A 27189-nucleotide genomic window follows, 5' to 3' on the forward strand; every position below is an offset into this window, starting at 1 on the left:
GTCTTTCCAGATTCGCACTGGGCTCCACATTTTGTGAGCCTGGCATTTGCTGTTGCGTACGGGCATTGGTTGCGCTGCTAGCCGTAGGTTTAGGAATGCATTGATAAGAAGAATCAAATTGCACTTGAAGCCGTTTGCTTTAGGAAAAGTTTGCAGTTAGGGAACGGACATGTCGCTATCATTGGAAAATGTTTCTGAATTACATTTCAGTACTACTTTTTGAAATGTTTTACTGGTAATAAACAATTTTAAACCTTTGGTCTTGGAAAGTTGTTAAACAAAAACTAAATGTCTCAAAATTAATATCGCATTTAGCATATAGTTAAATTCTACCAAAAAGGCGGTTTACGCATGAGAATTTACACTCTCATAGAGAGAAGCGATTGCAATTTTTAAACCTTAGACGGCTGCGTACTGATTATTACCCACGGCGGTTGCGTACTGTTTTATATTTTTGTTCAAATTGGTTGTAACGGACAAGCGATCGTTTCACGGTTCGATTAGAATAATGCTAATTAACGATATTTCACGTAGCGTGAAATCGAAAAACGCAGGTAAACAAATTAAGTTTGAAAAAATGAAGGCATGGTCAGTACTGCTATTTTACAACAGATCCAGCAATGGGTCTTGCGTGGCCGGCGTTGTTAAAATATCGTGGAAGTAGATAATGTTTGCTAACTAGGTTCTGGAACCCAAGTTATAGTTTGTTCTAATAAATTAGGAAATATGTAAGTTGTATATGGGCGGAGCCAGATGCACTCCCGATACCAGATGTTATTTAAATGTTTGATCGAACTATCACTATTTAGCCACACACTTGAACAAGCCTGTATCTTCTAATTATTCGTTGTATAGTTGCATATGCAGGTAAATAGAAAATAATATAAACAATTTCGAACTCACTCGTAGGAAATGGATGAAAAAAGAACATCTACGACAAGAGGGCCAGCTTATTGAAACAATTTAAAACATTATCGTTTATTAGTATTATGCAAACCGATCCATCAACCGATCGTTCGTCGGTAAATGCATTTTGCGCGTAAATATAAAACAGTACGCAGTCGCTTGAGGTCGCACTCCGCATTTCCATCAAGCATATATCCCCCTAGTTACTCAAGTAATCAAAAAGAGTGCTGGGAAGTGGGGGATCTTTTTACACGCTTTAGCTCAACATAGTTTAGCATAGAATAAATAAAATAAAAACAAGATTATTAGCCCTGCATACCTTGTTAAGCCCCATCGATTTTTGTCAGCGGGGAACCAATATGCATCGCGGCCGCGTTTAACTGTCAACCGAACTGTCAAAGTCGGACATGTTTTTTTTTTGCTCACGATCCGCTTCAACCAATCAGCAAGCACCACAATTTCCACACTATACAAACATTGAGCCAAACCCCGAAGCAGGAGCAACTTTGTGTGTGCAATGGCCTCGTCGGATGTGCTGAACGAATAACTTTCTCAATTTTGTTATCAACGCGAAACGAGAAGAAAGTGCGGCGCCGTCTTAATAAACGTAAAATATATACCCACGGATAGCAGTATCCTCTACCGTTAGTGTCCGGTGTACGGTGAAAGGATCGAAAAATCGGGGTTTAGATTTGTTGTTGTTTTTGGGTCTGCGTTTTTCTGCGAGCGTTTCTCGAAGCAACGAGCAGAAAACGGAAATTATAGGTATACCTACATTAGCAGTGGCGTGAAAAGACATTACGGGGATTTCATTGTTTATTGTGTGCTGCAATCGAACAATCGTAGTGCACCGTGATATTGTGCATTGTGCGTGTGTGTTTGTGTGTATCAAGTAAAAATCCGAATCGGATTGTAAAAATCGTTCGACGCTCAGGCGAACTTTTTATCTTGAACTTTAATCGGTTAAATCGGTTGACCGTGGCATACTACAGGAAGTGACCTCCGTATGTGCGTGCGTGTGCGTTAGTGTAATTAAAGTTCGCCCTGCTGGGTATCTGCTAGTTTACAAATGTTGTCTCCTTATTTGTGAACGCTGTAACTAATGGTGCCGTAATTGCAATGCAATAGAGAAGCAAGAACCACTCCATCAAGACACATTGTTATGGTTTTCTAAATTTAGCTGCTAGCTGTTCATTTCATCTGCCTACCGAGCGAGGTCAATATTGGCAAACACAACCATTTCGGGGCGACATTTGCATACAACAACAACAAAATACAGCCAAAACCCAATCTGCAGTAGAGACAATCCGATCTGAAATCACAGCAACCTTCGTAGAACGGGGGTCGTAATAGATTCGTTCTTTACGGAAATCGGTGACAAGGGTGTTTTTTTTTTGCTAATCAGCAGAGCATCTCCTCTCACATATACACGGAGCGCAGTTAATATAGTTAACCGCACAGACGTTCACCCAACAACACGGTTCCCGTATTTGTCCCTATATTTCGGGACCTTTCCATATTTTTTATCACTGTTGTCCGCTCTTTGGCCGGTGGAAGGAGAAGATGTACTGTGCAACGCATTAAATTAAAAACAACAAACTTTGATAATAAAAAATACAAAACAAATATATGAACGTAACGTACTCTCGCGCAGAGGTAGTACGGTGTGTGAATCGCGGCATCGTAAAAACAAATCAGCAGTATTGGTGTATTTGTTCGTTGTGTTAGTTAAACGCCACAAAAAAACAGATCGTGGATGTTGGACGCGACTGTGGGGCTAGTGTTGTGAAATAATAATATACTCATCTAAACGTGTCTCCAACGCAAGAAACGAACAACCGTTGGGGACTTTGCTGGAGGAGCGCCGCGGTATCACATCAATTCCGCGACGTAAAATTTATCTTACCACACGCAGATCATATCGTTGACGATATATAAACGTTCTAGAGCACCACTCTAGAGTACGTACATACGTTCCACGGATCGCCCCGGTTGCTGCGCAGAATTTAACATTTAGCGGTGGCAAGGGAGAAATATAAATTTCCTAAACATGGATGTAACGTTGATCGTGAAAGCATCTAATCAACAATGCGAAGATCTGACCATCAAATGTGAACCTTCCTGGACGATTCGACGACTAAAGGGTCACCTGACGGAAGTGTATCCGGGCAAGCCGGTAAGTAGTAGCGCAATATTTGTAATAAATTTCCCATTTTATGAACTGTTCTTTTTAGCGAAACATTAGTATCGATTTTCAAAAGAGCTGTAAACCCGTACCACAACACCACCACGGTACCAAAGGGACGACAGAAAACTCTCGCCTCATTGCGCGGTGGCGCAGCCACAGTTAATAAAAGGATGAATCAGACAGTTGTATCGATTGCAGTCGGACACGGTGTACACGTGACAAATAGCTGGAAACATACAACCCGAACGGCTTGCCTTTAAGCGCTGGTGATGTTTACATGCTTAATTAAGCTGATCAGTTCTAGAAGCACTGGCACTTGTACCAGGGATTGCATTTGAGTATAGAAGGGAAAACACGGGTCGTCTTCATACACCCACACATATATGTATGGCTCACAACAGCACAAACAATGTGCATTGGTTTGGCCACGTATAATGAAGGTACAACAAGAAACCAGTTGTACACACTCAGTGACGTGTGTTAATTGCTTCGCCTGTCTAACGAGTCTGTACTGCTGAACGCATAAAATTTTCTATCATCTAATACAGCAGAATGTTGAAATGTAGATCGACGGAACTTTATTGTTCTTACCCAATACTGCTAATGTTTGATGGTAAGATTTGTCTTGTATTATTGCATCATTCTTCTCGTATATAATGTGCCTTGTTTCCTAAGGCAGCAAATGTTATTGATTTATTAGACCTTCCGTTCACAATTGCTTATTGTTGCAGTATTGGTAGAATTAGCTCCAATTTCTAAAACATCCAGGCACAGCTGACGGAAGGACACGTCATTGTTTTGCAAATCAATCATTACAATCACAACCAAATGCTGTTCTTCTGGGATGGAATGGTCCCTTTATTTATGCTGAAGCTGTAGTAATAAATTTGATTTGAAACATAAGCAATTAAAATATAAATCACCCTTGTGTGTATGTGACAGTAAATTATAGCAAAAACCACAATTATTTCTGCTTTGTTAATATTTTCAAATACAACCAATAATTAAATGTTTTTCAGCCACAGTTTACCGTATTTTTTCGGAATATTTTTCAATTTACAGATTAAAAAAAGAATTATATACTTAAAAAAATCCGTAACTCAACTTCTGTAATATTCGTGCAATTTGTTAAATCATTGTATTGGTAAACAAACATCTTTTTATATTTTCATCTACGTGCAAAATCGGTAGTACGTACTGTGGAAATTCCCATGGTGGTTTCTGTAAGACGGTTGATACTTAAACCGATAAGACTTGAGATAGTTGCTAATCTCTGCTCGCTTTCACTGTGTGTAATGTTTCAAACAAAATCCAGATTCTACATTAGGGTCCCTTCATGAATACACGGATTTGTTTGTGTTTTTAGAAGTATGATGCTTGAGAGCTTTGATTAAAATTGATCATTATTAACAACCTGAATGATAATTAACGATTGGTGTTTTCTTTATTGACATCCTTCTTAGTCAATAAGAAACAATGTTATGTTGACTACGGTATCTTTGTAAGAAGTAGGTACGAACCTACTTATAAATTCGTTTAAACAATTGCTAAAAAAGTGTCTTATTTCTAGGCGGTGGTGCTGTATATTTAAAATGGAATGAAGAGGAACGGATTTCATCAGGCATATTTTTCGAGAAATTAACGCTCAACTTCCACCACAGAAGTCTGCTAAATCACGTCACTTGCTGTACAAGTATAGGACACAGTATATACGTGTCCCTTTCCAGTTGGATAATGATAAGAGTTTGTGAATGTGTACAAAAAGTGGCGAAGTGGGTTGTGTGAAATCGTAAAACCCCAACTGTTGTCAGTAGTGGGACAGCAGCCTTAAAAATAATGCCGTTTTCATCATATGATAACGACGGGCCGTGGAATCGTGAACACTGTGGTTTGAAAGATGGTTTGAAAAATTACCTTTGAACATTGTTTGTGGGATAGGTTGAACAGTGAGATTTAAATGATACTTCGAATAGGACGTACCAGTGTACAAGAGTTCAAGAGTAACTGACGGTACTTTACAACATTAATTAATCGCATAAAGCTACATTTGAGTGGTACGTTTGAATATTGATACCACGTATACAGTTTCACCGTTAAGTACGTAAGTTAACATACACTGTAGGTATCTTAGTTTATTTGTAGCTTTTCAGTAGACTAGAAGGCATCTGGAAGAAGAAGAACCATAGAACATCGTTGATTACTTTTAAAAATGTTATTTTTACGACATAATCTCTCTTTTTCGACACAATTTATAACATTTTCTTACCCTTCTCTCTTTGCAGAGTACTGATGAACAGAAACTCATCTACTCTGGCCAGCTGCTCAGCGACAGTGTAGTCCTGAAGGACGTTCTTCGCCAATACGATGGTCAGCAGGCACACACGGTGCATTTAGTGTTTACGCCAAAGAACAGCTATTACGGTGGAGGCGGCAGCAGTAGTAGCAGTGGTAGCAAATCGAATGCCAACAGTAAGATGGTTTCGAATGCAAGTACATCCTCTGCCGGGACGAGTAGCAGTAGTAGCAGCAACGGTGCTAGCAACAATCGCAATTCCAGTACCTCTGTCGGCTCTAGCGCATCCTCCACCTACGAAGGAAGTTCACGTGAAGGTGTGAACAATAGTGAAGAATCTAACGGCGATGGTCTGCGTCAACGTTCCGCTACGCAGGCTAGATCCACGGTGAGAACAAGCCCAAGACCGTCGCAATTCGTAGAACAAACGGCCGCTCTTCAAAATTTCATGCAACATACGTACATGCAGTACCTAAATCAATACATTAATCTGTAAGTATTGCCCATGTGCGATCGCATGATCGTATTGCCAATGTTGTCTAGAATGTAGAGAGCTTTATTCTATTTAAAGAACACTATACTTTAACGAAAAAATGTTTCTGTTTTTTCATTTGCAGAATCAACGAGCAACAAACAAATGCGAATGCTTTATATTCTGGTTCGGGTTTGCCTGGAGCTAATGGAAGTGCTGAAACAGCACCTACAACCCTCAATCCCCTATCGGGAAACCAACCATTTCCAGCCGTTCCATTCGTGCCGATCGTACAATCAACAGCAATGGCTGGAGGTTTCCCTAATTTTGCCTATTACCCCTGCATGACACCGGCCCCGTACGCCAGTGGGTTTCCTTCTACCAGCAACATTCCAACTGCTTCGTCTGATGCAAGCGATGCTGGCAGTGTCACAGGCGTACTGCCAGGAGTACCATCCGGTGCAAATCCTTTCCTATCATCTTCCACGCATCCTAGCACCGGTATGGCATCGACATCCGGTCAGCAAATTCCCTCACCACAAATCCCTGGTATAGTAAACCCACCATCCAGTTCCTCGTTAGCCGCTGGTGATGCGACAACTCCGGCAACATCGGCAAATGGTGCCGAAGCGACTGCTGCAGCACCTGCGGAACAAGCTGCTCCACAGGATGCAGCCCCAGCAGCAGCTGCACCCGCTCGGGCACGTCGGTTTCCAAACATCGTAGTCGAGGAGCAGGAAAACAACGATTGGCTGGATGTTTTCTTCAGCATGTGCCGCGTTGGAATTTTGATTACGGTCATTTATCTTTACTCGTCTCCGATGCGATGCCTGACGGTACTTTTCATTGGTGTGATGTTGTATCTGTAAGTAGAAATGCAATCGGCAAAGGTCCGTTAAAGAGTGCGCTTGGTTTAATTGTGATTGTGTTTTGATTTTTTAAAGGAAAAAACATCTAGACCGTGTCTATCAGGCGATTGACCGACGTATACCTCGGTTGCAACCAGCGCAAGATGCTAATGGTGTTGCTCAACGGGAACAACAACCAGTGGTGGCTCAACCAAACAATAATGTACCTGAGCACAATCCAGAACAGCAGCTACCGAATGAAGCGAACGTTAGCGCCGCTGGTGTGGATAATGTTGCAAAAACGAACAGCAGCGAAACGGAAAGCGCTACGTCTGGAACCTCTGACCAGCAAGGAAGTGTTAGCGATGATTCTACCAGCAACAGAACGGTTGTGCCACGTCCACGAACTAGCTCTGCCGGTCGAAGTACAGAGCAAACTCCAAATATAGCTGAAGAGGAGCAACAGATCGAACGGACGACTAGCGAAGGTGAACCGGCGGCTACCGCTGAACAACCTGCTGCTGAAGGTCAGCGGATGACATTCAACGATATGACTTCGTTCCTCGGCACGCTGGTGATAACATTCTTCACTTCCATAATCCCCGATACGCCTGCAGCGTAAGTCTTGCGCAAGATGGCATAACACGGTAAGATTAGGTGCTGTGTTGATGTGTGTTACTGCTTTTTAAATTTCTTCTTTGGAGGGAGAGAAAGTGTGAACAGTTCCGTTTTCCGTTCATTACTGTGTCACAGTCCAGCTGAAGCGTTAACATAACCGAAATGCAGAAGCTTTGTACAGTTAGATTTACATATGCGGAGGGATATTTGGGTAACAACACACTTTAGCGAACACATTTTCGCTAAACATAAAATGTGCGCTTGCAGCTGATGCGTACCGATGGGGGCATTTTTCTAAACCACTGGAGGAAAAAGGGAAAGGGCGTGGGATAAAGAACGTGGCGATATGGTGTAAATTGCAGGAGAGCTAACGACCACTAGAAAGATGGTAGTCGTTGTTTATTGTACGATTCTGTTTTGTTTAATTTTTAAATTTCACTCATGATATATTATTTAATAATCTGTGTTATTAACGGCCATGCATGTGTGTGCACGATGTATAGAATCAATCACATGAAAGGAAAGTTCGTTATTTAGATCTTACACACTAGCAGGACCTTTAATTGTGGAAGCACAGAACATCGTAGTACGTGTACGGAAAAAAAAGTTGTTGTGTGTGGTGCTATTTAGGTAATCGTGTTGGAATTTTAAATCACGCAAAAAAAATGCTTCAAAATTTACCCCACCCATTTGCGTTAGCCTTTCGTTTATTGCTGCTTCCCGCTGGGAGGGAATGATTATCAATCGTATTATAATATCGGATGCGAATAAAAACGATAACAAATATAAAGAAAAAATGAGCAACAATATTTAGATTTAGCCAACAAAGTAGATGAATGTGGATGGTAGATTTTACACGTTTGGCATAAACGCATACTAACGACCCGAAGGAATAATAATAAATGGATTTAGACCCTGTTACACAAAAAAAAGCAAGCTTTAAGCTAGGTGGACAGATTTCGTTCGTTAGCACGAACTAACCAAAAAAAACTATTAGCAGAAAAACACAAACAAACAAAAACAATAAATGATATGTGTAATAAGTTAATAAATTTTGTTGTCGATCCTTAAAATATTTCTTAATTTTTACGTCTTGTTAAATCATTGTGATTGATGTATTAATAATGAAAATAAAAAAAATCAAATACAAAAGTATTCAAATGTGTTCGAAACAAAGTTATAAGTCTTATTGCATTTGATATTAAATGATACACATTTTCTTATCGTTTCAGCTACATTTTGTGCGGAAGTCTGAAAATGCAATATGATTCAGAGCAAATTACTCTGAAAAAAATGTGGTCGAACTTTGTTGTAGTTAATAGTGGCAGGAGTTAAAAACATTCATAGTTTTCGATGTATAATTACAGAAGCAAAATGTAAACACTATCTTTATTACATTTTATAGTTTAATTAAAACTGTTTTCCAACACTTTTCTCGCACACTGTACGTGTGAGTGGTTTGCAACGAAGAAGCATTTCGTACGTACGATAAGAGAATATCGGAATCTGCAAAAAGTACGACAATGTAGACTTGTGCTAGCTGATCGAGTGGGTCCGGACTCGCTGGAGTGAGATGTATCGCTCAGGTGTTTTATCACGATTTTTCACTCGTTTCGTTAGAAGCTTCACCGTCATCTTCCTCGTCATCATCGTCATCGCTCAGTTCGTCATCCAATCCTTCGAGGTCTTCTTCCAGGAACAGGTTTTCATTGATAGGTGCAGCATCGTTCGTAGTTCCTGCGGCAGCATTTTCACCGTCAATATCTTCGACGATGGTTCGACTAGCTGCTTCCGCAGCCATCTTCTCCCACCGGTCGGATTCAGCAACCGTTCCAGTATTATCAACCTTTGAAAATGAGAGTTACAGTTAATTTCAACCTTTCGGTAGAAGGCGGCAAGCAAACTCACGTCTTTGATGTTTAGACTAAGCATGTTCAAATCCAGCTCCCTGTACTCAATAGTATCATCCTCATCTTCGTTGCGACCGTATGATTCGACCGCCACCTCACCATCGTCCATTCCATCATCGATCAGATCCGGATTAAAGCTGAACATTTCCCTACCGGACAGACCATTCTGGCGACCGGCCTTGAAGTCCTTCAGTTTGCGCTCTTCCTCCTTCTGCAGCTTGTCCTTCTTCTCCTGTATCTTACGTTTCTTCCACGCCAAGAACGATTCTAGTGTAACGCGCGTTTGACTCGGCCCGAGCGCTGCCCGCTCTCGCTCAATCAAATCGACCAGCGATATCTCCTCTTTCTGTGATTCGGCCTTTTTCTTGTCTTTTTTCAATACATACCCGGGTGGGAGGGCATGACGGTAGATACACTTTTCGCCATTGGGACACTCCCAAAACCAACCGTACAATGAACGTTCTACGGCATCGAGGAAGTATTTGCAGATCTTACGAAAGATAAAAAAAGACGGTTTAAATGATCTTACGTTACCAAGGAAGCAATAGTTGTCAGCACAAATGCGCAATACTTACGATCGTGGTAGTGGGCATCGTTTTCTCTTTACCGTGCTTCTTCGCTACGACTTCGGCCAGCTTCTCCTCGGTCCAGTTTTCGATCGTATCGTTCATATCGGCATCTCGCATGTCGACGTGAATCGAACGCTTTTCAGATTTCCTTTCAACAGCAGGATCGTGCGAAAACTTGCACTTGTCCCCTTTGGTGCAGGTACCCTGCTTGAAAAACGCACATAGTACCGACTTAGGATCGGCCCCGGCCTCCAGCTTCTGGGTTGCCACCGGCTTGAACAGTTTGGCCAGTTCCTTCTGTTCCTTCAGCTTCTTTTCCTTTTCTTCCTTCTTGACGTTCACATTCTGGGCAAGGTTATGTTGTCCACCGCTCTTCACCTGCTTTTCCACTTGGGATATGAACTTTTGCTGCTTCGCTCCTTTTTTGTTCTTCAGTCCAAACGTTTTATCCTGCAAAAAAAGAGCGCGATTCGCAAAGGATAGTAAGGACCAAATGGAACATTCAATGATATCGACACATTTAATTCCGGCGTTCACTTCGCCCTTCGTCATCAGGTACCTCGATGATTTTCTCCTTTTTTTTAGCTTCCGTTTTCTTCGACGTGGAAGGAGCTTTTTTGGGCGGCATTTTGTGGCTAGGAAGTTCCTATACACTTTTGTTTGATTGAATAAATATTGATTAGAAAAGGGATATAATGTGCAATGGAATGGCAACAATTTAGCCAAAAACACACCGCGACCAACTTGCCGAAAGATGACTTTGACAGTCGGTCTACCGAGTTGACAAATGGCGATGTTTTTTTTCAAAAAAGCTGACGTAGGTGAGTCTATATGAGTACATTCAACGATCCAGATGTTTTAAGTTCCCATACAGCAGAATATACAGGGAAACACACATGATAAGCTGCGGAGAGCCCACTTTTGGAAATCGCGCAAGCGAATATGAAAGTAGGGAAGGTTGATACGGAAACACCCAATATGTTAGCAAATCGCCCAATATAGATACGAAATCGCGTGCAATTGATATAAAATGTCAGATTGGCGAGGCGGATTGAATGCTGGGTATATACTTGTCGGTTCGAGAGTTGAAATATGTAAACAAATATTTTTTAAATAATTTTTAATTAAATTACGTAGTTTGTGCTTCCGAAAATCGAATCAAAATTATTGTTTAATAATATTATTGTAATATTATCTCACTCAAAATGAAATTGCGAACTATAACTGTAAACTGTATTTCAAAAACATGCTAAAATTCAAATTGGAGATTTAAACCAGTGCCTATATACACTCGTGTTCAAAACTGTTCTGTTGAGAAGGCTAAAATTCGTTGGGATATAGAAAATATTTCATATTGGTCTACAAGCGAAGCGTCTACAGTTTTACGGATTAATCTTTGGCAAATTTTGTGTGCTTTGTGGATATTTACAAAATAGCAAAACGTACGTTAGTTTTTGGTGTATACAATCATGCCCCTGAAGGTATGTATACGTTTAAAATAGTTCAAGAGTTGTTTAAAATAGTGTAAAAGTTTAAAATTTCCGTGCCTTTTCATGTCTTGCAGGCGCTTGAGTACGAAAGGAGTAATTTCTTTGCCGATGAATTTTTGGTTCAAGAACGTACCGTGTAAGAGTAAAGTAAGTTACAATCGAGCAAAGGACTGAGGCAAACTAACTGTAACTAAAATCGGCAATTTTTCATTTATATCCCTGCGGGCAAAATAGCTCAGTTTTAGCATGCTGCCTCTGTTACTCCTACGCGAATACAAAATTTTTTCGTGTAGGAGTAACAGAGGCAACATGCTAAAACCGAGCTATTTTGCCCGCAGGGATAAGCAAACATGAGCTCTAGCCAAAGCTCTGAACTAGTTCAAAGTGCAAACGGGGCAGTGCAAGCACTTCGACGTCGAAAGACTACGAGCAACGAAGATAGAGCGCGTGGTAACAACGTATGAAAATGGAGCAACTCATGCTGCCATTAGCCAAATGCTGAATATAAAACTAACGACAGTTTACGGTATTGTCAAAAAATACCAAACAGCATTTCAGGTCGAAGCCAAGAAACGTGGTGGCAATGGGCAAAAAATATTATCGCAGCAAGCCATAAGCGATATTCAATGCTGGATCAATGACGATTGTACGGTGACGCTAAAATCACTGGCACAAAAATTGTTGCAGGAACACGGTGTGCGAGTTTCCACTACCACCCTACCGAGGGAAATAAAAGGTTTCAACTACCCCTTGAAGATGGTGAAGCTAATACCGGAGCGGCGTAACGCACCGACGACCATCGAGGATCGGAAAATGTACGCCACACAATTTTATGGCGTGGCGCGCGATGTTGGATTTAATGTCAGCATGCGCACGCTTAAAGAACGATCTCGGAAAGGTACACCGGTCACCGCCACCGTACCACAAACTACGTAATATAATTAAAAAATATTTTTAAAATGTTTGTTTACATTTTTCAACTCTCGAACCGACAAGTATATACCCAGCATTCAAACGGCCTCACCAATCTGACCTTTTATATCAATTGCACGCGATTTCGTATCTATATTGGGCGATTTGCTAACATATTGGGTGTTTCCGTATCAACCTTCCGCACTTTCATATTCGCTTGCGCGATTTCCAAAAGTGGGCTCTCCGCAGCTTATCATGTGTGTTTCCCTGTAGTTCCAATAGATTCGAATGGCGGGAAAAACGATGCGGAAATAGTGGAAAGCGTTCTAATGCACACGCTATCGCGCCAGATGATGCTGCTGACAAAAAGGGGGAAAATTTATTGCTTGGAAGCACACTCAAAATTCCACTTTTTAACTTTCCGCTTGCTGTTTTTGGTGTCTGGGTTGTCATAATGTCCAAGGCATACCAAAGCAAAAAAATGTATGCCAACCTTGGTACACGTAGTTGAAGTATTTCTTTACCATGTGGCCGAGCCTGTGAATTGGTCGTGTTTGTTTACATGCTCCTGGGTAAAAGTGCAACTTTCGGTCGTAAAAATGGTGCGCCACAATAACCAGCTGCCGGACAATTTGCCCCAACTGCAAAATCTCATCAAGCGCGATCCGGATTCGTACCGCGATGAGTTTTTGCAGCAGTATCACCACTTCCACAGCGTGCTCGATATCTTTCGCCTGGAACCGGACAAGGAAAACAAAAACCTCTGCGAGTCGATCATGTTTCTGGCACAGGTGGCTCAGTGCTATCTGGAGGATTTGAAAACGTTTCCGCAAACGCTGGTGGACCTTCTGAAAACACACTCAACCACGCTTGATCCGGAGATGCGAAACACCTTCTGCCGGGCACTGATATTGTTGCGCAATAAGAATTTGATTTCACCGCTAGATCTGCTGGAATTGTTCTTTCAGCTGTTGCGTTGTCCGGACAAGGCACTGCGTACTTTCCTAGAGAATCACATCATCAATGACATCAAAAACATGAACGCGAAGCAGAAGGACATGAAGCTGAACTCTACGCTGCAAAACTTCATGTACACAATGCTGCGGGACACGAATCCGAAGGCGGCAAAAATGTCGGTGGACATCATGATCGAACTGTACCGGAAGCAGGTATGGAACGATGCCAAAACGGTAAACGTCATCGCCAACGTTGGGTGCTTCTCGAAGATCACGAAGGTATCGGTGGCCTCGTTGAAGTTTTTCCTGGGAACCGATCAGCAGGACGAAGAGGACGACGATGACGACAGTGATCGCGATATGGACCTGAAGGGTATCATGATGGCAGCCAAGGTGAACAAGAAAACTAAGAAGCGCAAGAAGAAGGTGGAAACGGCCAAAAAACTGTACACGCAGGCACAAAAGAAGAAGAAAAAACCGGTGGCGTTCAACTTCTCCGCCATCCACTTGATTCACAATCCGCAGGGAATGGCGGAGAATTTGTTCAAACAGTTGCAGGATGCGAATGAGCGATTTGAGGTGAAATTGATGCATCTGGACGTAATATCGCGGTTGATCGGTATTCACGAGTTGTTTCTGTTCAGTTTCTATCCGTACATAACCCGGTAAGTGGAACAGTCGGTTCAGGTTCGGCTGGAGCAGGTTCTAATATGTTCATCGTTTCATCTTCTTTCTTTGCAGATTTATTCAACCACATCAACGGCAGGTCACTCGGATACTTCAGTTTGCTGCACAAGCGTCCCACGAACTAATTCCGCCGGATATCATCGAACCGGTGATAAAAACGTTGGTAAACAATTTCGTCACCGAGCGCAACTCGAGCGATGTCATGGCGATCGGTTTGAATGCGGTTCGTGAAATTTGCGTCCGTTGCCCGCTGGCGATGAACGAAGATTTGCTGCAAGATTTAACGATGTATAAAAACTACAAGGAAAAGTCAGTGATGATGTCATCGAAGGCGTTGATAATGTTGTACCGCGAACAAATGCCTAAACTGCTGTCCAAGAAGGATCGTGGCCGTCCGACGGAAGCGAGTGCAGAGGTGAAGCCCAAGCGTTACGGTGAAATCGTGGCAGCTGATTATATCCCCGGCACGGAGGCATTGCTGCGAGAAGACGCACCAGAGCTGGAAGAAGATGCAGACTCGGCGGGAGATGAATCGGATGGGGACTGGGTGGATGTGGACAGTAGTGAAGATGAAACTGATGCCGTGTTGCGGGAAGCAAGAAGGAAAAAGGGTATCGTGATGATCAAATCTTCGAAGCACAAGCCACAGGAAGATGAAGAAGAGGACGAGGAAGAGGACGAAAGCGACGAGGAGGAAGACGAAGACGATGACGATGGATGGGAAGAGTGTAGCGAAGAGGAAGAGATCGAAGAGGAGCAAGTGAGAATACCGAGGCAAAGTAAACAATCGAAAAAACGAGAAAAGAAAAGAATTCCCACTGTCACCAAAGCCACAGTGCTGGAATCGAAAACTGCCGAAAGTGGTACGGAACAGGCGTCCAAAAGTGGTGAGCAAATGCTCAATACGACGGAAGCAATGCAGGAGCTGGCTTCGACTAAAATCTTTACCGATGCTGATTTCGCACGCATCGAGCAGGAGCGTGTGAAAAAGCAACTTACGCATTCGAGCCGCAAACGGCAGCTGGAAACAGAGCGCCACGAGTTTGTTAAGTTGGATGCAATCGAAATGATCTACAAACGGCGCAAAGCGGACAAGCAGGCCCGCGTGGAAAGCATGCAGAAGGGACGGGAAGATCGGGAAAAGTTTGGCTACAAGGATAACCGCTTGAATCCGCACTGTTCCAAAACGAACCGAGAAAAACAAAAGAATAAGAACTTTACAATGATTCGCCACAAGGTTCGGGGCAAGTTGAAGAAATCGTTCCGCGATAAGCAGATAGCGTTGAGGAAGCATTTGTTGAACGTCAAAAAGATGAAATAAACGGCAATCCGGCGCATTACTTTTGATTGAAAGTAATCCTAATAACATTTGATTGACCGGGTTAATTATTTTTTTCATGGCATTTCAGAAAGCTGATCGTCAACGGAACAAGGCAATCAGCAACATAGGGAACCGATAAAGATTCGTTGTAATGGTGGCTGCAAATCTGCAACCATATTAGCACGAAATATTTAACGGTGTGAGGGATCAAACGAAGGATGGTTGGTTGGTCAGGTCTTTTGAAAATTTTAGGTCAATCCTTTTTCAATCCAAGCTCAAGAAGTTCCCAGATGGGTTGATTTTGAACTCCGATTAGTAATTAAACATTGGTGTGGCCAGAGAAACGGTAAAAAAACTGTACAATCAAACACATCTTTGCTCTAGTAATCTTAAATATTTGTTTGCATATGTTTGTACATATCTTGGCATAAGTTTGACACTTGTTCTCCGCGATTGTTGTTTTGCTTCCAATTTTTTATTGTTTCCTAATCACGGTCTGTGTTCATACTATTTTAAAGAAAGTTTCGTCTTCCTTGCTTTCCTGGCAGTGCTAAATAAGCCATGTATCGCAGGTTCAGCTTCGTGCTGGCGCTGACTTGCTTTTTGTTAGCAACGAAACATTGCATCGCCCTCCCATCATACGACGGGAGTCCCGTATCGAACGTTCCACTCTACACGGATGGAATCTACTTTGAAGAACTGAAAACGATTAAAGTGCAGGTAAGCTCGTGGACTTTACGAGCTGAATATGATATAGCTCTGTTTATAGAGGAAATTGCCACGGCAAACAATACCGTGGCTAACCTGTTGAAGGCGTGTGCAGAGATGCGAGACAAACGCATAGGGAACTGCGACGGAATTAATAACATTCTCGGGCTGACAAAGGAGCTGAACGATTTCAGCATACTGCTGGCTAGTTTTTGTGAAGATGATAAAACCACGGGGAGAAGAATGAAGCGAGGCATTTTTCGTTCCTGGTTTGGATTGATGGACGATGAGGATAGAAGCGACATCCATAGCAAATTCGATCAGGTGAATCACCAGCTCACCATTGAGTCATCTTCGCTTAGGATGTTCTATAACACCACCAACGAGGCGCTGGCCGTACTGTCGGGAAACACGTTCCAGGTTGATCCAAAGCGACCGCACACGATCGATTTCACACGCGAAGGGCAACTGTTGCTGATGGACATTTTGCTGAACAAAATTATTGCTAAGAAGAATCTGTTCATGCAACTGCTACAAACCACCACATCGATGGGGCTGACCGATAGCATTATCTCTCCGACGCAACTACTTGCGGAGTTACAGAAGGTGCAAAAGTTCCTTCCGGAAGAATTTATCTTTCCCGTAGAGCTGCAGCTACGCGAAATGCTTAAACTGTACCCACTGTCAAAGATAATCGCAAACGTCGATGGGTGCCGGGTGGTAGTTAATATAATGATACCGCTATGCAATCGTTTGCTATACCGTACGCTAAAGGGAACGAGCGTGCCCATGCTGTCCGAGGGTATCATGAAAATGTACGTGCTGGAGCGAGACATTATGGCGTTCAATGCGACATCACACACCGGAATGGTAATGACGTTCGATGAGTACAAACAGTGCATCCACCTGACGGACTTTACGCTCTGCAATGCTCATCACCTTATGCGCAATCTTTCCACTACGGACGACTGTATTGTAGCGACATACTTCAACGCGACGGATCGCGACTCGGATTGTCGCCTGTCGCGGGTACAGCTGCGCAACCAGCTGTGGATACAGTTGGCCAATCCGAACGTATGGATTTACGTTATGCCGAACCTTACCGTCATCACTGTACAGTATTCCTCCAATCGGCAGCAGGCACTAACGCTGCACGGTGTCGGAATGCTGAAACTACTGAAAATGTGCCACGTACGTTCGATGGACGTATTGCTACAGTATGTGCCACAGCTGGGCGGTACGAAAATAAGTCTCGCTTCCGATGGTTTTAGTCTACCGGTTAAGATCACACGCGAACAATCGTTAATAATTTCCGGTAGCTCAAACGATAACAGTCGCATCATACCGGTTGGCAAGTCGACCGAGGCACAGTTAAGCGAATCGTCCCACGTCGCAGGAATTTATCGAGAACCGAACCACATTTCACCGTGGATTATTGTCGGCATAGTTTTTGCCGCATTTTTTGTACTGCTTGCCGCGATGCATGTGTTTCTGAGGGAGTTTGCGATCAAACGTCGATTGCGCTCCAACCAACAGGAACCTCAAGGTATGGACTCATCGCAACAGCAGTGGATTCCATGCGACAATGCACAGCTAGCGTCAGCAAATTCGTCGCTACAAAGTCAGTGAGTTAGGGGAATATTTTCCTTTGCATTATATTTTAAGAGGGACGGTTATAGTGCCTTGTGGCAAAGATATGCAAATGTAACCAAAGTGAAACATGTAACGAGTATGATAATCAATCTACACACGCACAAACGTATTTAAAGCGTGTTGGCGCAATTATTGTGATAAATTTGCTTGCGAGAAAACGTATGAAGCTTATTTTTGTACCGAAGTTTACCGCAGACGGAACTGCTAGGACCAGAGAAACGAACCAATTGTTAACGATATAAAAAGTATGTAGTAAAGAGAAAGCAAGCCATATAAATGCAGAAATGCACAATATTTACGCCATTAGAAGAATAGGTAATAGTAATACAAATTTCCACACACGGAAAGGCGCAGATAAAAGTGTAAACTGTTATAGAATGATATGATGTTTGGTGATATTTTTCATAAGCAGACTGGTAGGTGGTTGTAGTTGAAGGTAATTTTTTCTCATTTTATTACTTTCTTTGCTTAGGTTAGGTTTAGAAAACCTATCGATAGGCTGGAAATTGACGCACAATGTTTTGATTTATTACGGTCTGTTTCTGTTTAGCTTCTATATCGATCTTCCTGGTACACGTGTGCTTTTCTCTCACATAATTACTTCAAACCTTCTATTGAATTTTTATCAAATTTGGCACGTATACTTGAGTGGTGTTTATTTGCGTGTTTTTTTGTATTGCTTTATTTGAAAAGAAATTCAGTTCTTTGTCTTGCAAATGCATCTAGTGAGATAAGTACGAAATAAAGCAACGATTACCAACTGAACTTAACTGAACATTTCTACAATTTAAATGACTCTAGGACCTTAACAATATCCGAAACCAAAAATGTCAATGTTTTGAATTACCGACCTATTCACTGAGATTAGAAAGATGAGTATCATTTGTGAAATTAATCAGGGCAAAATTTTATTGCACATTGCCACTCACGAAAATGTACATATTATTGTTTTTTTCGATAGCGGATTATGGAGAACAAACTTTGTGCGAAATCTGATCCCACTCGTTACGAATCTACCGTTAATCACATCCATTGTTTTACTTCACCGAAACAGGACCTGTCTATGTTGGAACAATACTACTGATACACCTAAAAGCGTGTACCTATTTCAGGCAGGCAAAACAATCAAAGTTTACCACAGGGAAACCACCCACATCATGTTTTGGTACTTGGTGTTTCTGTTTGCCAAAGCATCGTCTTACACGTGGAAGTTTTCCACCGATGTCAGCGTTGTTTCGATTAGCAGATTAAAGTCAAGTTCGTTGAGGTTGGCTTTGGCAGTAAGCAGGTCGAGAAAATTGTCCAACGGTTGCTGAAGCTTCCGTGCAGCTCCTAACCCTTGGCTGAGATCTAGAACAGATGCACACAGAGAGGTAAATACGTGATTTACTGCATACGAATTTATATACGAAAAGGTTATCATAGCGAGACGTATGATAAGAAATGTTCCACATGAATGCAAAGAAACAGCATGGCAAAATCAAAAACAAAAACGATGTAACAAAACAGAAGTGGATTAGTTAAAAAAAATTCAAAAACATGCAATAGCGAAATGAGTACCGGATGATTGAATTTCTTACTCAGAAATGTAACTTAAAAATGCATTCGAAACATGCAGCACAAGAGCATAAGTAACTTCCCACAAGGAAGTTTAAAAAAGCATTCGCAACATTTGCGTATACCACGCAACGGAAGATGCAACCCGAAATTCTAGCATCACAAACACAACTAGAGCAACGATCGTACTGGCCACAATTAAATATCCTACACTAAGAAGCAATGCAGCCTTGTGGGACGATCGCATCCGCATCCGAGTGGTACGTTCGGTTGCGGCTGTATTGCGTCTCGACAAGCGCACAATTTTATCCGGAGTATCGCGACAAAGTTGCATTAAAAAGGAGGAAGTAGAGGAGGTACAGCGAAACCGTTGGACGCGAGTTCTTGCCCAGTTCGTCGGTGATGAACTGCCGAAAGCGATAGTAATGTTGGGACGATCTTCTTTTCCATCTGGTCCCCGATCGCGATCACTATCACTGCCGGTTAATCCTGTTTCCAGGTCGACCAGCGACGAGGGCGACGTTACGAGCCGTAGCGCGTTTAAGCTCGCGTACGTACGCAGATTGCGCGAACGGGATGAATTTTCCATCTGATCAAGTTCGGATGAGGATGCGGGTGAGAAAGCTTCCGAAGATGAGGAACGGGAGGATGATGGAAGCTTACGGAAGGATCGACTGGCGTGCAATGCGGATGATGATGATGATAGGCACTCTTTTTCTGCTGATTTAGCGCAACCAAAGAAAATGAAAATTCGGTAACAACAGTTATGAAACCATGCACAAACTGAAAGCAGAACAAATAAATAAAATGAATAATAAATGCACTAGATGAGACGATTTTTTTCGATGACGATGAGAATTGTGTGAAAAAAATTAAATGATTGAAAATAGTATCTAAACAAACTTACGGAAAGAAACATGGATTCAGTCGAATGGTCGAATTATACAGAACAGATTACGAAACGAAAAAACAAAACTGGGATAATAAATAAGAAATTTAAAATACACAAATTCTAAAACAATAACATTCAAAAACATGATAAATAAATATAATCAACACAATACAGAGGGACATTTAAAACAAACAACAAATACGTGAAAAACCATGCAACCCACGATGCCAACCATCTGTATACTTGCTGTTTCTACCTTTCGGTTGATAGTCCCGCTTTTTATGGTGTGCTGATCCGCGTGGATGTACCGAATTTCCCGACAGGATGTTCATGGCGTGTTCACGTCCGCGCAGCATCGCGCTTACTGGATGGTTCCAGCTATTCAGTAACCGGCGAGCTCTCGATCGTGGCAAAATCATGAGCAGCTTCAGCTTCTGCCGAATTCCATCCTGCGTGTCCTCAATGTCGGCAAAGATTACCTTCACCACGTCGATCTGCAGCTCGAACACATGATGCTCGACGTACTGCATGAAGGTGTCGAACGACAGTGCCCGGTAACCGAGGTACGAGAAGAATGAGCAAAATCCGAGCGGTAATGGGAATGCGAGCGTTTCCACCGCCAAACAGTACCGCTCGAGCATGGCAAACAATCGTACCTGCAGCGCACGTTCGAGCTGATCGATCAATGCGAACCCGCGGCTTTCGGTACCATCGATCGCCAGCGCATGATCGAGCCCCGCCGTACGGCTCATAAGCACACAGAGCGCTCGCGATTGTTCCAGCTGGGCCGCAACGTATCGTGTCGCTACCGCGTGTACATGCGACGTGGCCGGATTTGTATCGTAAAACGCATTCTTTAACCACCGGAATCCGGTTACTTCTTTTACGCTGTGCTTCACCAAATGCATGCTCAGTTCGCGCAGATTCACGTTCAGTACCAGCTCCTGCTTGTTGGCCGTACATGCTTCCGTTTCGGCGAACGGTAGATCGTTCTGTAACCGTGCCCGTCCACCGGCCGAGCTAGTGCCGGCAACAAAGTCCATCCCGAACGAACCTCCGATCGGGTTAGCCGGTGACATAGGGGTTGTGCAGCGGGACAAGGCTTCCGGCTGATAGCAGGCAAGCGAATACATAAGCTTTTCGCGCACCTGATCCTGGTGAAAGCGTGGTCGTTCTTTGCTACTGCCACCATTATCACTGAGCCGATCCCACAGCTGTGTCCAGATGTCTTTGCGAAACGGTGACAGCCGCTGCTGTGGCGAGAGCAACATCATCGAAGTGTTGTAGAGCGTTTCATGCGAAAGCCCCACATTAAGCTTGCCCACTTTAGCCTCGATTGGCTTGGCCGTACTGCAGGTTGTTAGTGGAAGCAAACGGAACAGTGCCAACTGATCCTGGGTGAGACCTTTTTTGGCCGAAGCGTATGTCCCGGCAACAAGGGCTTCCTTCAACAATGGCACCGTATCCAGATGGAGCGGGCGTTCCATAATGATGCTCAATATCTGTAATTGTAAAGATTAGCAAAAAATGGATTATTAAGGGGTTAAAAAAAATTTCTACGATCACACCAAACGTACCTCGGAAAATATTTCTATAATATCACCACCATTCGAGTGTGCTAGGAAGTAGTGCACGATCGCGAGCCGATTATCGATCGACGTATCATTCCGGAATGCATCGATCAGATGCGATTTTGGGATCGTTATCGAGATCAGATCGAGTGTGGCCGAATCGTAGCAAATGTTGTTGGTCGCGAAACATGGCACCAGCTGCGTAATGGGAGCACGCGTAAACGGTGCACATACGATATGGCACGAAGGTTCATGCGATAGTCCTACATCGAGCAGATGCATAAACAGATCCGCCTGAAACACGAGCACATGATGATCGCCGTGCAGCGTAAAGGTGGGTTTCATCAGCTTGGCCTTCTCCCACGGTATGCCCGGCATTACACAGTGTATAACGCAACCGTGGTGCAGGATCGTGACCGAGTAGGCAAAGTGTACGTCGAAAATGTTCTGCGCGGTGCCGTTGGCGGTTTGTGCTTCCTCTTCCTGCTGCTTGATCGGTTGATAAAGATAGTAATGGCAGACGAAAAGCATCCCCGACTCGTCGCTTACTATTACCAGGTTAAGGGACGAATCGTGTATACGCAAGGGCACAGTGTCATCCTCGTAAATGTCCTCGCTGCTGGAGGAAGGAATTTTCGGTAAATTTAACGGTATGTTCAGCACCGTCTCCGTCGGTAGATCATCGTGAAACTGAAACGCGGATAGGGTCGGTTGAAGCCGTTTGGATCCTTCCCCTTGTTCGCCCGCAGATTCGTCTTCCTTTTCGAAGATAGTTCGTGTGGTTGGTTTCAGGTGTATGTAGTACAGCGCTTGCACGATGGGGTCCCACTGTGCCCATATGAACGCTTTTGTAATTGTTTCACTTTTCATTGCATCCCGATCCAATTCCCAGGCGTTTGGGTTGGTGTAATCGATCCTAGTGCTACCGCCTGAAGCAAGGACCGGCTCGTACCGTTCATCTTCCGATGATGTTTCGATTCTTTTCAACGACGCTGTATACAACAGCACGTGCTCATGGTGCACCAAAAGCAAAAATTTATCCTGATAATTTTTCTCGAATGTGGACAATTTGCGCCACAGGAATGTAGCCATAATCTGCCGATTACGCTCGACTTCGACAAGTAGATGGGGCCGTACCGATTCCACCTTGGGGCGCACCTCCACCAAGAATGCACGATACACGTCACAGTTGCGACCGAATTCGTCCTGCTTAACCTCCTTCATTACGTAGAGCAAAAGCGTGTGGGTGAGATTGACCGAAGCCTGTATAACGTTTTCCCGGCTCGGGAAGGTATAAAGCACGTCGAACGTTTTGCTTTTCGGTGTGTAAATGCCCACATTGGTGCGTTGTTCCTCCCGTCCTTTTTTAGGATCAAATGACACCCAGCTAGCCAGCAGGGAACTATCCTGCTCTTTGCCTAGTATACGCCATTCGATTGCTACATCTAAAGTGATGGAAAAAAGTGGAAATGATCAATTAAAAGAAACTTTAATAATTACTTGAAATAGATGTACTAGATGGACAATACCTTTATTTCCGCTCACGGATAGTAAACCGCAAAAATTGGCGGCCAAATTTTCCTGTTTCAGCATGATTTTTATTCACTATGCCACGCAAATTCCAGAAGACTAGTTAGTACACACACACACACACCACGCAAACAGGTCAATTCTTCGCGAGTGCAAATCGATTAAATCCGTGGAAATCACTTGCCCCGGATTGTGTTTCACTGTGTAAATTAACCATTAGCAGCCACACCGCTACAAAACAGTTACAAAAACGCACGAACTTTTTCTTTCCGGTTCGATAGAACTCGCCGTTTAATTCTATTGGTTCTGATGCCTTGTTGTCTACACATCACACTGCTGAAATCAATAATCTTTCCACCATTCGTGGTGCCACTCTGTCAATGATGCTGGAATTCGGTGCTGCTGATAAGTTTACGGTTGGACCCACCTTGCCCGTACCTTCGTTGCCTTTCTGATTACAATTTTCTTCGCCGCTGCTCTAATGCTGCGTTTGCGTTGTCGGCATTTCCCGCACATTCGCTATACCCTTTCCGTATCGTTTCCCCTTTCTTATCAGCAGTTGTTAGACGTCGTTCCGAGCAACGAACGACGCTTTTTTGTTTGCCTTTGAACAACGCACATGCGCGCATGCAATTGTAAACAACGGTTGAAAGGTGGTTATTTGCGTGTTTGATTTTTGAATTGCGATTTCTGTGGTGCAACTGGAGCTGCAATTATTATGCTCTGTGGGATGGATATGTTAAGAGGATTAAATGATATGCATATCTTCACAAACAGACCCGATTCTGAGCATCGCGAGTTGCAATTGTTGCAGAACACGTGTATCGTCCTACAGACTTGTCAGCATAATAGGAGGCCAACTAGTCGCAGCAGACTGATATGCAGAAGTAGCAAATGGGAATGCCACTTTCTCGAAAGCAGAGAACCTAGCAAAATGTAGCCTATTGATAACATTTCCATATAAACAGCAATTCCAATTGAATTTATGTATTGCTAAAATGTCGATTTTTGTTGTGTAGGCTTTTTGATTATGGATGTAGAAAAAAACATATAAAAACTTGATGGATTATGGATGTTTTTCGCGAAAACCGCATGGTGATTTAATACCTAGAAGCTGATAATAAAATTGCTGAACGAAATTGCTTTATTAATTACATTGAGCTTGTTTGTCCGTATTAAAAAGTTTGTCTCCTGGGTACGTAGGGATTTGAATGGGGAAAATTCCGCTGTTTTCCGTTGTCAAACTGTACTGTCATTATTGCTGTCAAAATGTCAGCAAGCGGTTTTCGGGGAAACAAGAAACAATATAAGCGGAACGCTGTTTTGTGTTAGTTTATGCACCCGGTTTAATGGTAAAAGTGGCTTTTTCCATAAATTAAACTATCCGCTGTTTGGAACATCTTGTTGGATCGTCTTCACGGCAGTGTTTTCAGTGCTAGTTTGTTAATTACAAACAGTTCTAAAGTGATACGTGCGCGTAGAGTGAAATTGTTCGCCACCGGATAAAATATGGCTGCCCAGATTGAGGGTGTTTTCGAGTCGGGACTGCAGAAAAAAATCACCGAATCGAAGGTGTTGGTTGTTGGAGCCGGTGGAATTGGGTGTGAAATATTGAAAAATCTTGTATTAACAGGATTCCAGGACATAGAGATCGTAAGTATATCTGCAGATATGTACCAGCGCAGCGTCACTGGAAACATAACCTTACATTCGTATTCTACGTTCTACGTTTCTTATCTACGTTTCTTCCAGATCGACTTGGATACGATTGATGTGAGCAACCTAAATCGTCAATTTTTGTTCCACAAGGAGCACGTTGGGAAGTCGAAGGCCAACGTTGCCCGTGAGAGTGCGCTCACTTTCAACCCGAATGCAAAAATCAAAGCATACCATGACAGTATTACAACGTATGTACAACTACCTTCCACGGCTTACTTCCTACGTTTTTTGGTCAGCAATAACTAATCGTATCCTTCTTTACCCTTTCAGCAATAACTATGGCGTAAATTTCTTTCAACGCTTTTCGATTGTACTGAATGCGCTGGATAACCGTGCCGCACGCAGTCATGTCAATCGTTTGTGCTTGACGGCTGAAGTGCCGTTAATAGAATCAGGTACAGCCGGATACAACGGTCAAGTGGAACTGATCAAGCGAGGTCTTACAAAATGCTATGAGTGTAGCCCACAACCAGCTCAAAAAACCTTCCCAGGGTGTACGATAAGAAACACTCCATCAGAGCCGATTCACTGCATTGTTTGGGCCAAACATCTGTTCAAGTAAGAATTCTCTAAATAGTATTGGAATATTCGTACAAAACTTTTCCTTTGTTTTACACTTGCAGCCAATTGTTTGGTGAAAGTAATGAGGATGAAGACGTTTCTCCTGATACGGCTGATCCGGAAGCCGGTGCGGATGTCGGTCAATCAGCGCTGGAGAAAGATGCAAACGAAAAGGGAAACGTTGATCGGGTTAATACGCGTGCATGGGCGAAGCAATGTGGATACGATCCGGAGAAGATTTTCAACAAACTTTTCTTCGACGATATCAACTATCTGCTGAGTATGTCCAATCTGTGGAAGAACCGTAATCCACCGAAGCCCGCGAAATGGGACACGCAGCAAGAGGACGCGAAGGATGGTACCATTATTGAGGATAGTGTTGTACGTGATCAGAAAGTGCTCAGTGCGGTGGAAACTGCAAAGGTGTTTGCTGACAGTCTTAAAGCGTTGGAAACGGCATTCACTAAGCTACCAGAGGGAGACCACCTCGTTTGGGATAAGGATGACAAGGAAGCGATGGATTTTGTGGCTGCGTGTGCTAACATTCGTGCGCAAATCTTTGACATTCCCAGAAAGAGCCGTTTCGAGATCAAATGTAAGTTTGCTGCGTTAATGCCAAACTTAGGATTGGAGTTAATTCTTTTTCTTCTTCTTCAGCTATGGCCGGAAACATTATTCCGGCGATTGCGACTACCAACGCTATTACGGCCGGCATTGTCGTAATGCGTGCATTCCGTTTGTTGCAGGAAGAGTACGAAAAGTGCCAAACGGTGTACGTTAGATTGCGGGTAAATGGCCGGAACCGGTTCATCGTGCCGGAAACCGAAATCATGCCACCGAACCCGAAATGCTACGTTTGTGCCGCCAAACCGGAGGTTGTCCTGAAGCTCGACACAAAGAACTTAACCGTGCGCGAGCTTCGTGACGATATTCTGATCAAAGCACTAAATATGGTCAGTCCGGATGTCACTCTGGATGGTATGAATTCGATTGTAATTTCTTCCGAAGAGGGAGAAACCGACTGTAACAATGATAAAACACTGGAAGAGATGAAAATTGTCGACGGGTGCATTCTAAAGGTGGACGATTTTCTGCAAAACTATGAGCTGAGTATTACGGTTCTGCACAAGGATCCGGGTCGCGAGGAGGACCCGTTCGAGATTGTTGCCGATCCTAATTCGTTGAAACCGAAGGAAGAGGAAAGTGTGCCTTCGGCGGCCCCACCACTAGATGATGCGCAACCTTCCACATCTAAAGGTCTGAACGGGTCTGCGAATGGTAAGAAAACTACCACCAATCAGATTATAGATGAGGACGATGATGACCTGTGCATAGTCGAGGAGCCGGAGGACAATGTCGAAAAACCGTCCACGTCAAAGGCCCACACCACAACACCGAGCAAGAGCGTGGATAAGCGAAAGCATGCCCCAGCAGAGGATGAACCAGCGCACAAAAAGGCGAAAATGGTGTCACACGAACCACAACCGGTGGATGACGATGATGATTTGATCATCATGGAATAAGTAGGTGGTAAGGTTTATACATAGGTTGTAAAAGTGCGAACGCACACGTTCTTATCAATCCATCTCATTATGATCGATATCACTACACTAACAACTGTATTTTCGTATGAGTAGAAAATCTCCATAATAAATTTATTCAGCAGTGCAGCAAATGCAAAATGTTTAAGAAAAATCATTGTTTATTACTTCAAAAATTAATTTTATTCAATTCCTTTGGAAATCGTCAATTTATTTTCAACACAATATCTAACACAGTTTAGAGACTCAAACATTAAAAGTATAAATTATTTTTTTTCCAAAATCGG

At 43.1% G+C, this 27189-nt stretch overlaps 6 protein-coding genes across 9 annotated transcripts; 4 read left to right on the top strand and 2 right to left on the bottom strand.

Moving 5' to 3' along the window:
* The first annotated feature begins 1315 nt into the window (after positions 1 to 1315).
* Positions 1316 to 8480, top strand: LOC125762299 (serine-rich adhesin for platelets). 2 transcript variants are annotated; one of them, XM_049424232.1, is made up of 4 exons: positions 1316 to 3082; positions 5377 to 5879; positions 6005 to 6724; positions 6804 to 8480. In XM_049424232.1, the coding sequence occupies exons 1-4, from the start codon at positions 2957 to 2959 to the stop codon at positions 7327 to 7329; spliced, it is 1875 nt and encodes a 624-aa protein (XP_049280189.1). In that variant the 5' UTR covers positions 1316 to 2956; the 3' UTR covers positions 7330 to 8480. The 2 variants fall into 2 exon arrangements, with proteins under 2 accessions (XP_049280189.1, XP_049280190.1); XM_049424233.1 differs by lacking the exon at positions 1316 to 3082 and adding an exon at positions 3097 to 5104.
* A 6-nt stretch (positions 8481 to 8486) lies between these two features.
* LOC125762312 (zinc finger CCCH domain-containing protein 15 homolog) lies at positions 8487 to 10581 on the bottom strand. 2 transcript variants are annotated; one of them, XM_049424261.1, is made up of 5 exons: positions 10539 to 10573; positions 10364 to 10457; positions 9811 to 10254; positions 9234 to 9725; positions 8487 to 9171 (listed from the first exon to the last, which is right to left on the bottom strand). In XM_049424261.1, the coding sequence occupies exons 2-5, from the start codon at positions 10430 to 10432 to the stop codon at positions 8920 to 8922; spliced, it is 1257 nt and encodes a 418-aa protein (XP_049280218.1). In that variant the 5' UTR covers positions 10433 to 10457; positions 10539 to 10573; the 3' UTR covers positions 8487 to 8919. The 2 variants fall into 2 exon arrangements, with proteins under 2 accessions (XP_049280218.1, XP_049280217.1); XM_049424260.1 differs by having other exon boundaries at positions 10364 to 10581.
* Positions 10582 to 12699: 2118 nt separating this feature from the next.
* On the top strand, positions 12700 to 15215 carry LOC125762292 (protein SDA1 homolog). The gene is made up of 2 exons (XM_049424215.1): positions 12700 to 13827; positions 13904 to 15215. Exons 1-2 carry the CDS (start codon positions 12806 to 12808, stop codon positions 15168 to 15170), a joined length of 2289 nt encoding a protein of 762 aa, XP_049280172.1. The 5' UTR covers positions 12700 to 12805; the 3' UTR covers positions 15171 to 15215.
* A 79-nt stretch (positions 15216 to 15294) lies between these two features.
* LOC125762301 (uncharacterized) lies at positions 15295 to 18296 on the top strand. The gene has a single exon (XM_049424235.1). The coding sequence runs from the start codon at positions 15732 to 15734 to the stop codon at positions 17505 to 17507; it is 1776 nt and encodes a 591-aa protein (XP_049280192.1). The 5' UTR covers positions 15295 to 15731; the 3' UTR covers positions 17508 to 18296.
* On the bottom strand, positions 17956 to 23962 carry LOC125762285 (protein pigeon). 2 transcript variants are annotated; one of them, XM_049424196.1, is made up of 4 exons: positions 23081 to 23955; positions 21558 to 22996; positions 20237 to 21482; positions 17956 to 18881 (listed from the first exon to the last, which is right to left on the bottom strand). In XM_049424196.1, exons 1-4 carry the CDS (start codon positions 23142 to 23144, stop codon positions 18730 to 18732), a joined length of 2901 nt encoding a protein of 966 aa, XP_049280153.1. In that variant the 5' UTR covers positions 23145 to 23955; the 3' UTR covers positions 17956 to 18729. The 2 variants fall into 2 exon arrangements, with proteins under 2 accessions (XP_049280153.1, XP_049280152.1); XM_049424195.1 differs by lacking the exon at positions 17956 to 18881 and adding an exon at positions 18960 to 19871 and having other exon boundaries at positions 23081 to 23962.
* A 378-nt stretch (positions 23963 to 24340) lies between these two features.
* On the top strand, positions 24341 to 27056 carry LOC125762297 (SUMO-activating enzyme subunit 2). Its single transcript, XM_049424230.1, has 5 exons — positions 24341 to 24734; positions 24834 to 24988; positions 25071 to 25358; positions 25424 to 25956; positions 26019 to 27056. The coding sequence occupies exons 1-5, from the start codon at positions 24591 to 24593 to the stop codon at positions 26882 to 26884; spliced, it is 1986 nt and encodes a 661-aa protein (XP_049280187.1). The 5' UTR covers positions 24341 to 24590; the 3' UTR covers positions 26885 to 27056.
* The last annotated feature ends 133 nt before the right edge of the window (positions 27057 to 27189 follow it).

Source organism: Anopheles funestus, chromosome 2RL (genome assembly GCF_943734845.2).
Source record: "Anopheles funestus chromosome 2RL, idAnoFuneDA-416_04, whole genome shotgun sequence".
Lineage (NCBI taxonomy): Eukaryota > Metazoa > Arthropoda > Insecta > Diptera > Culicidae > Anopheles > Anopheles funestus.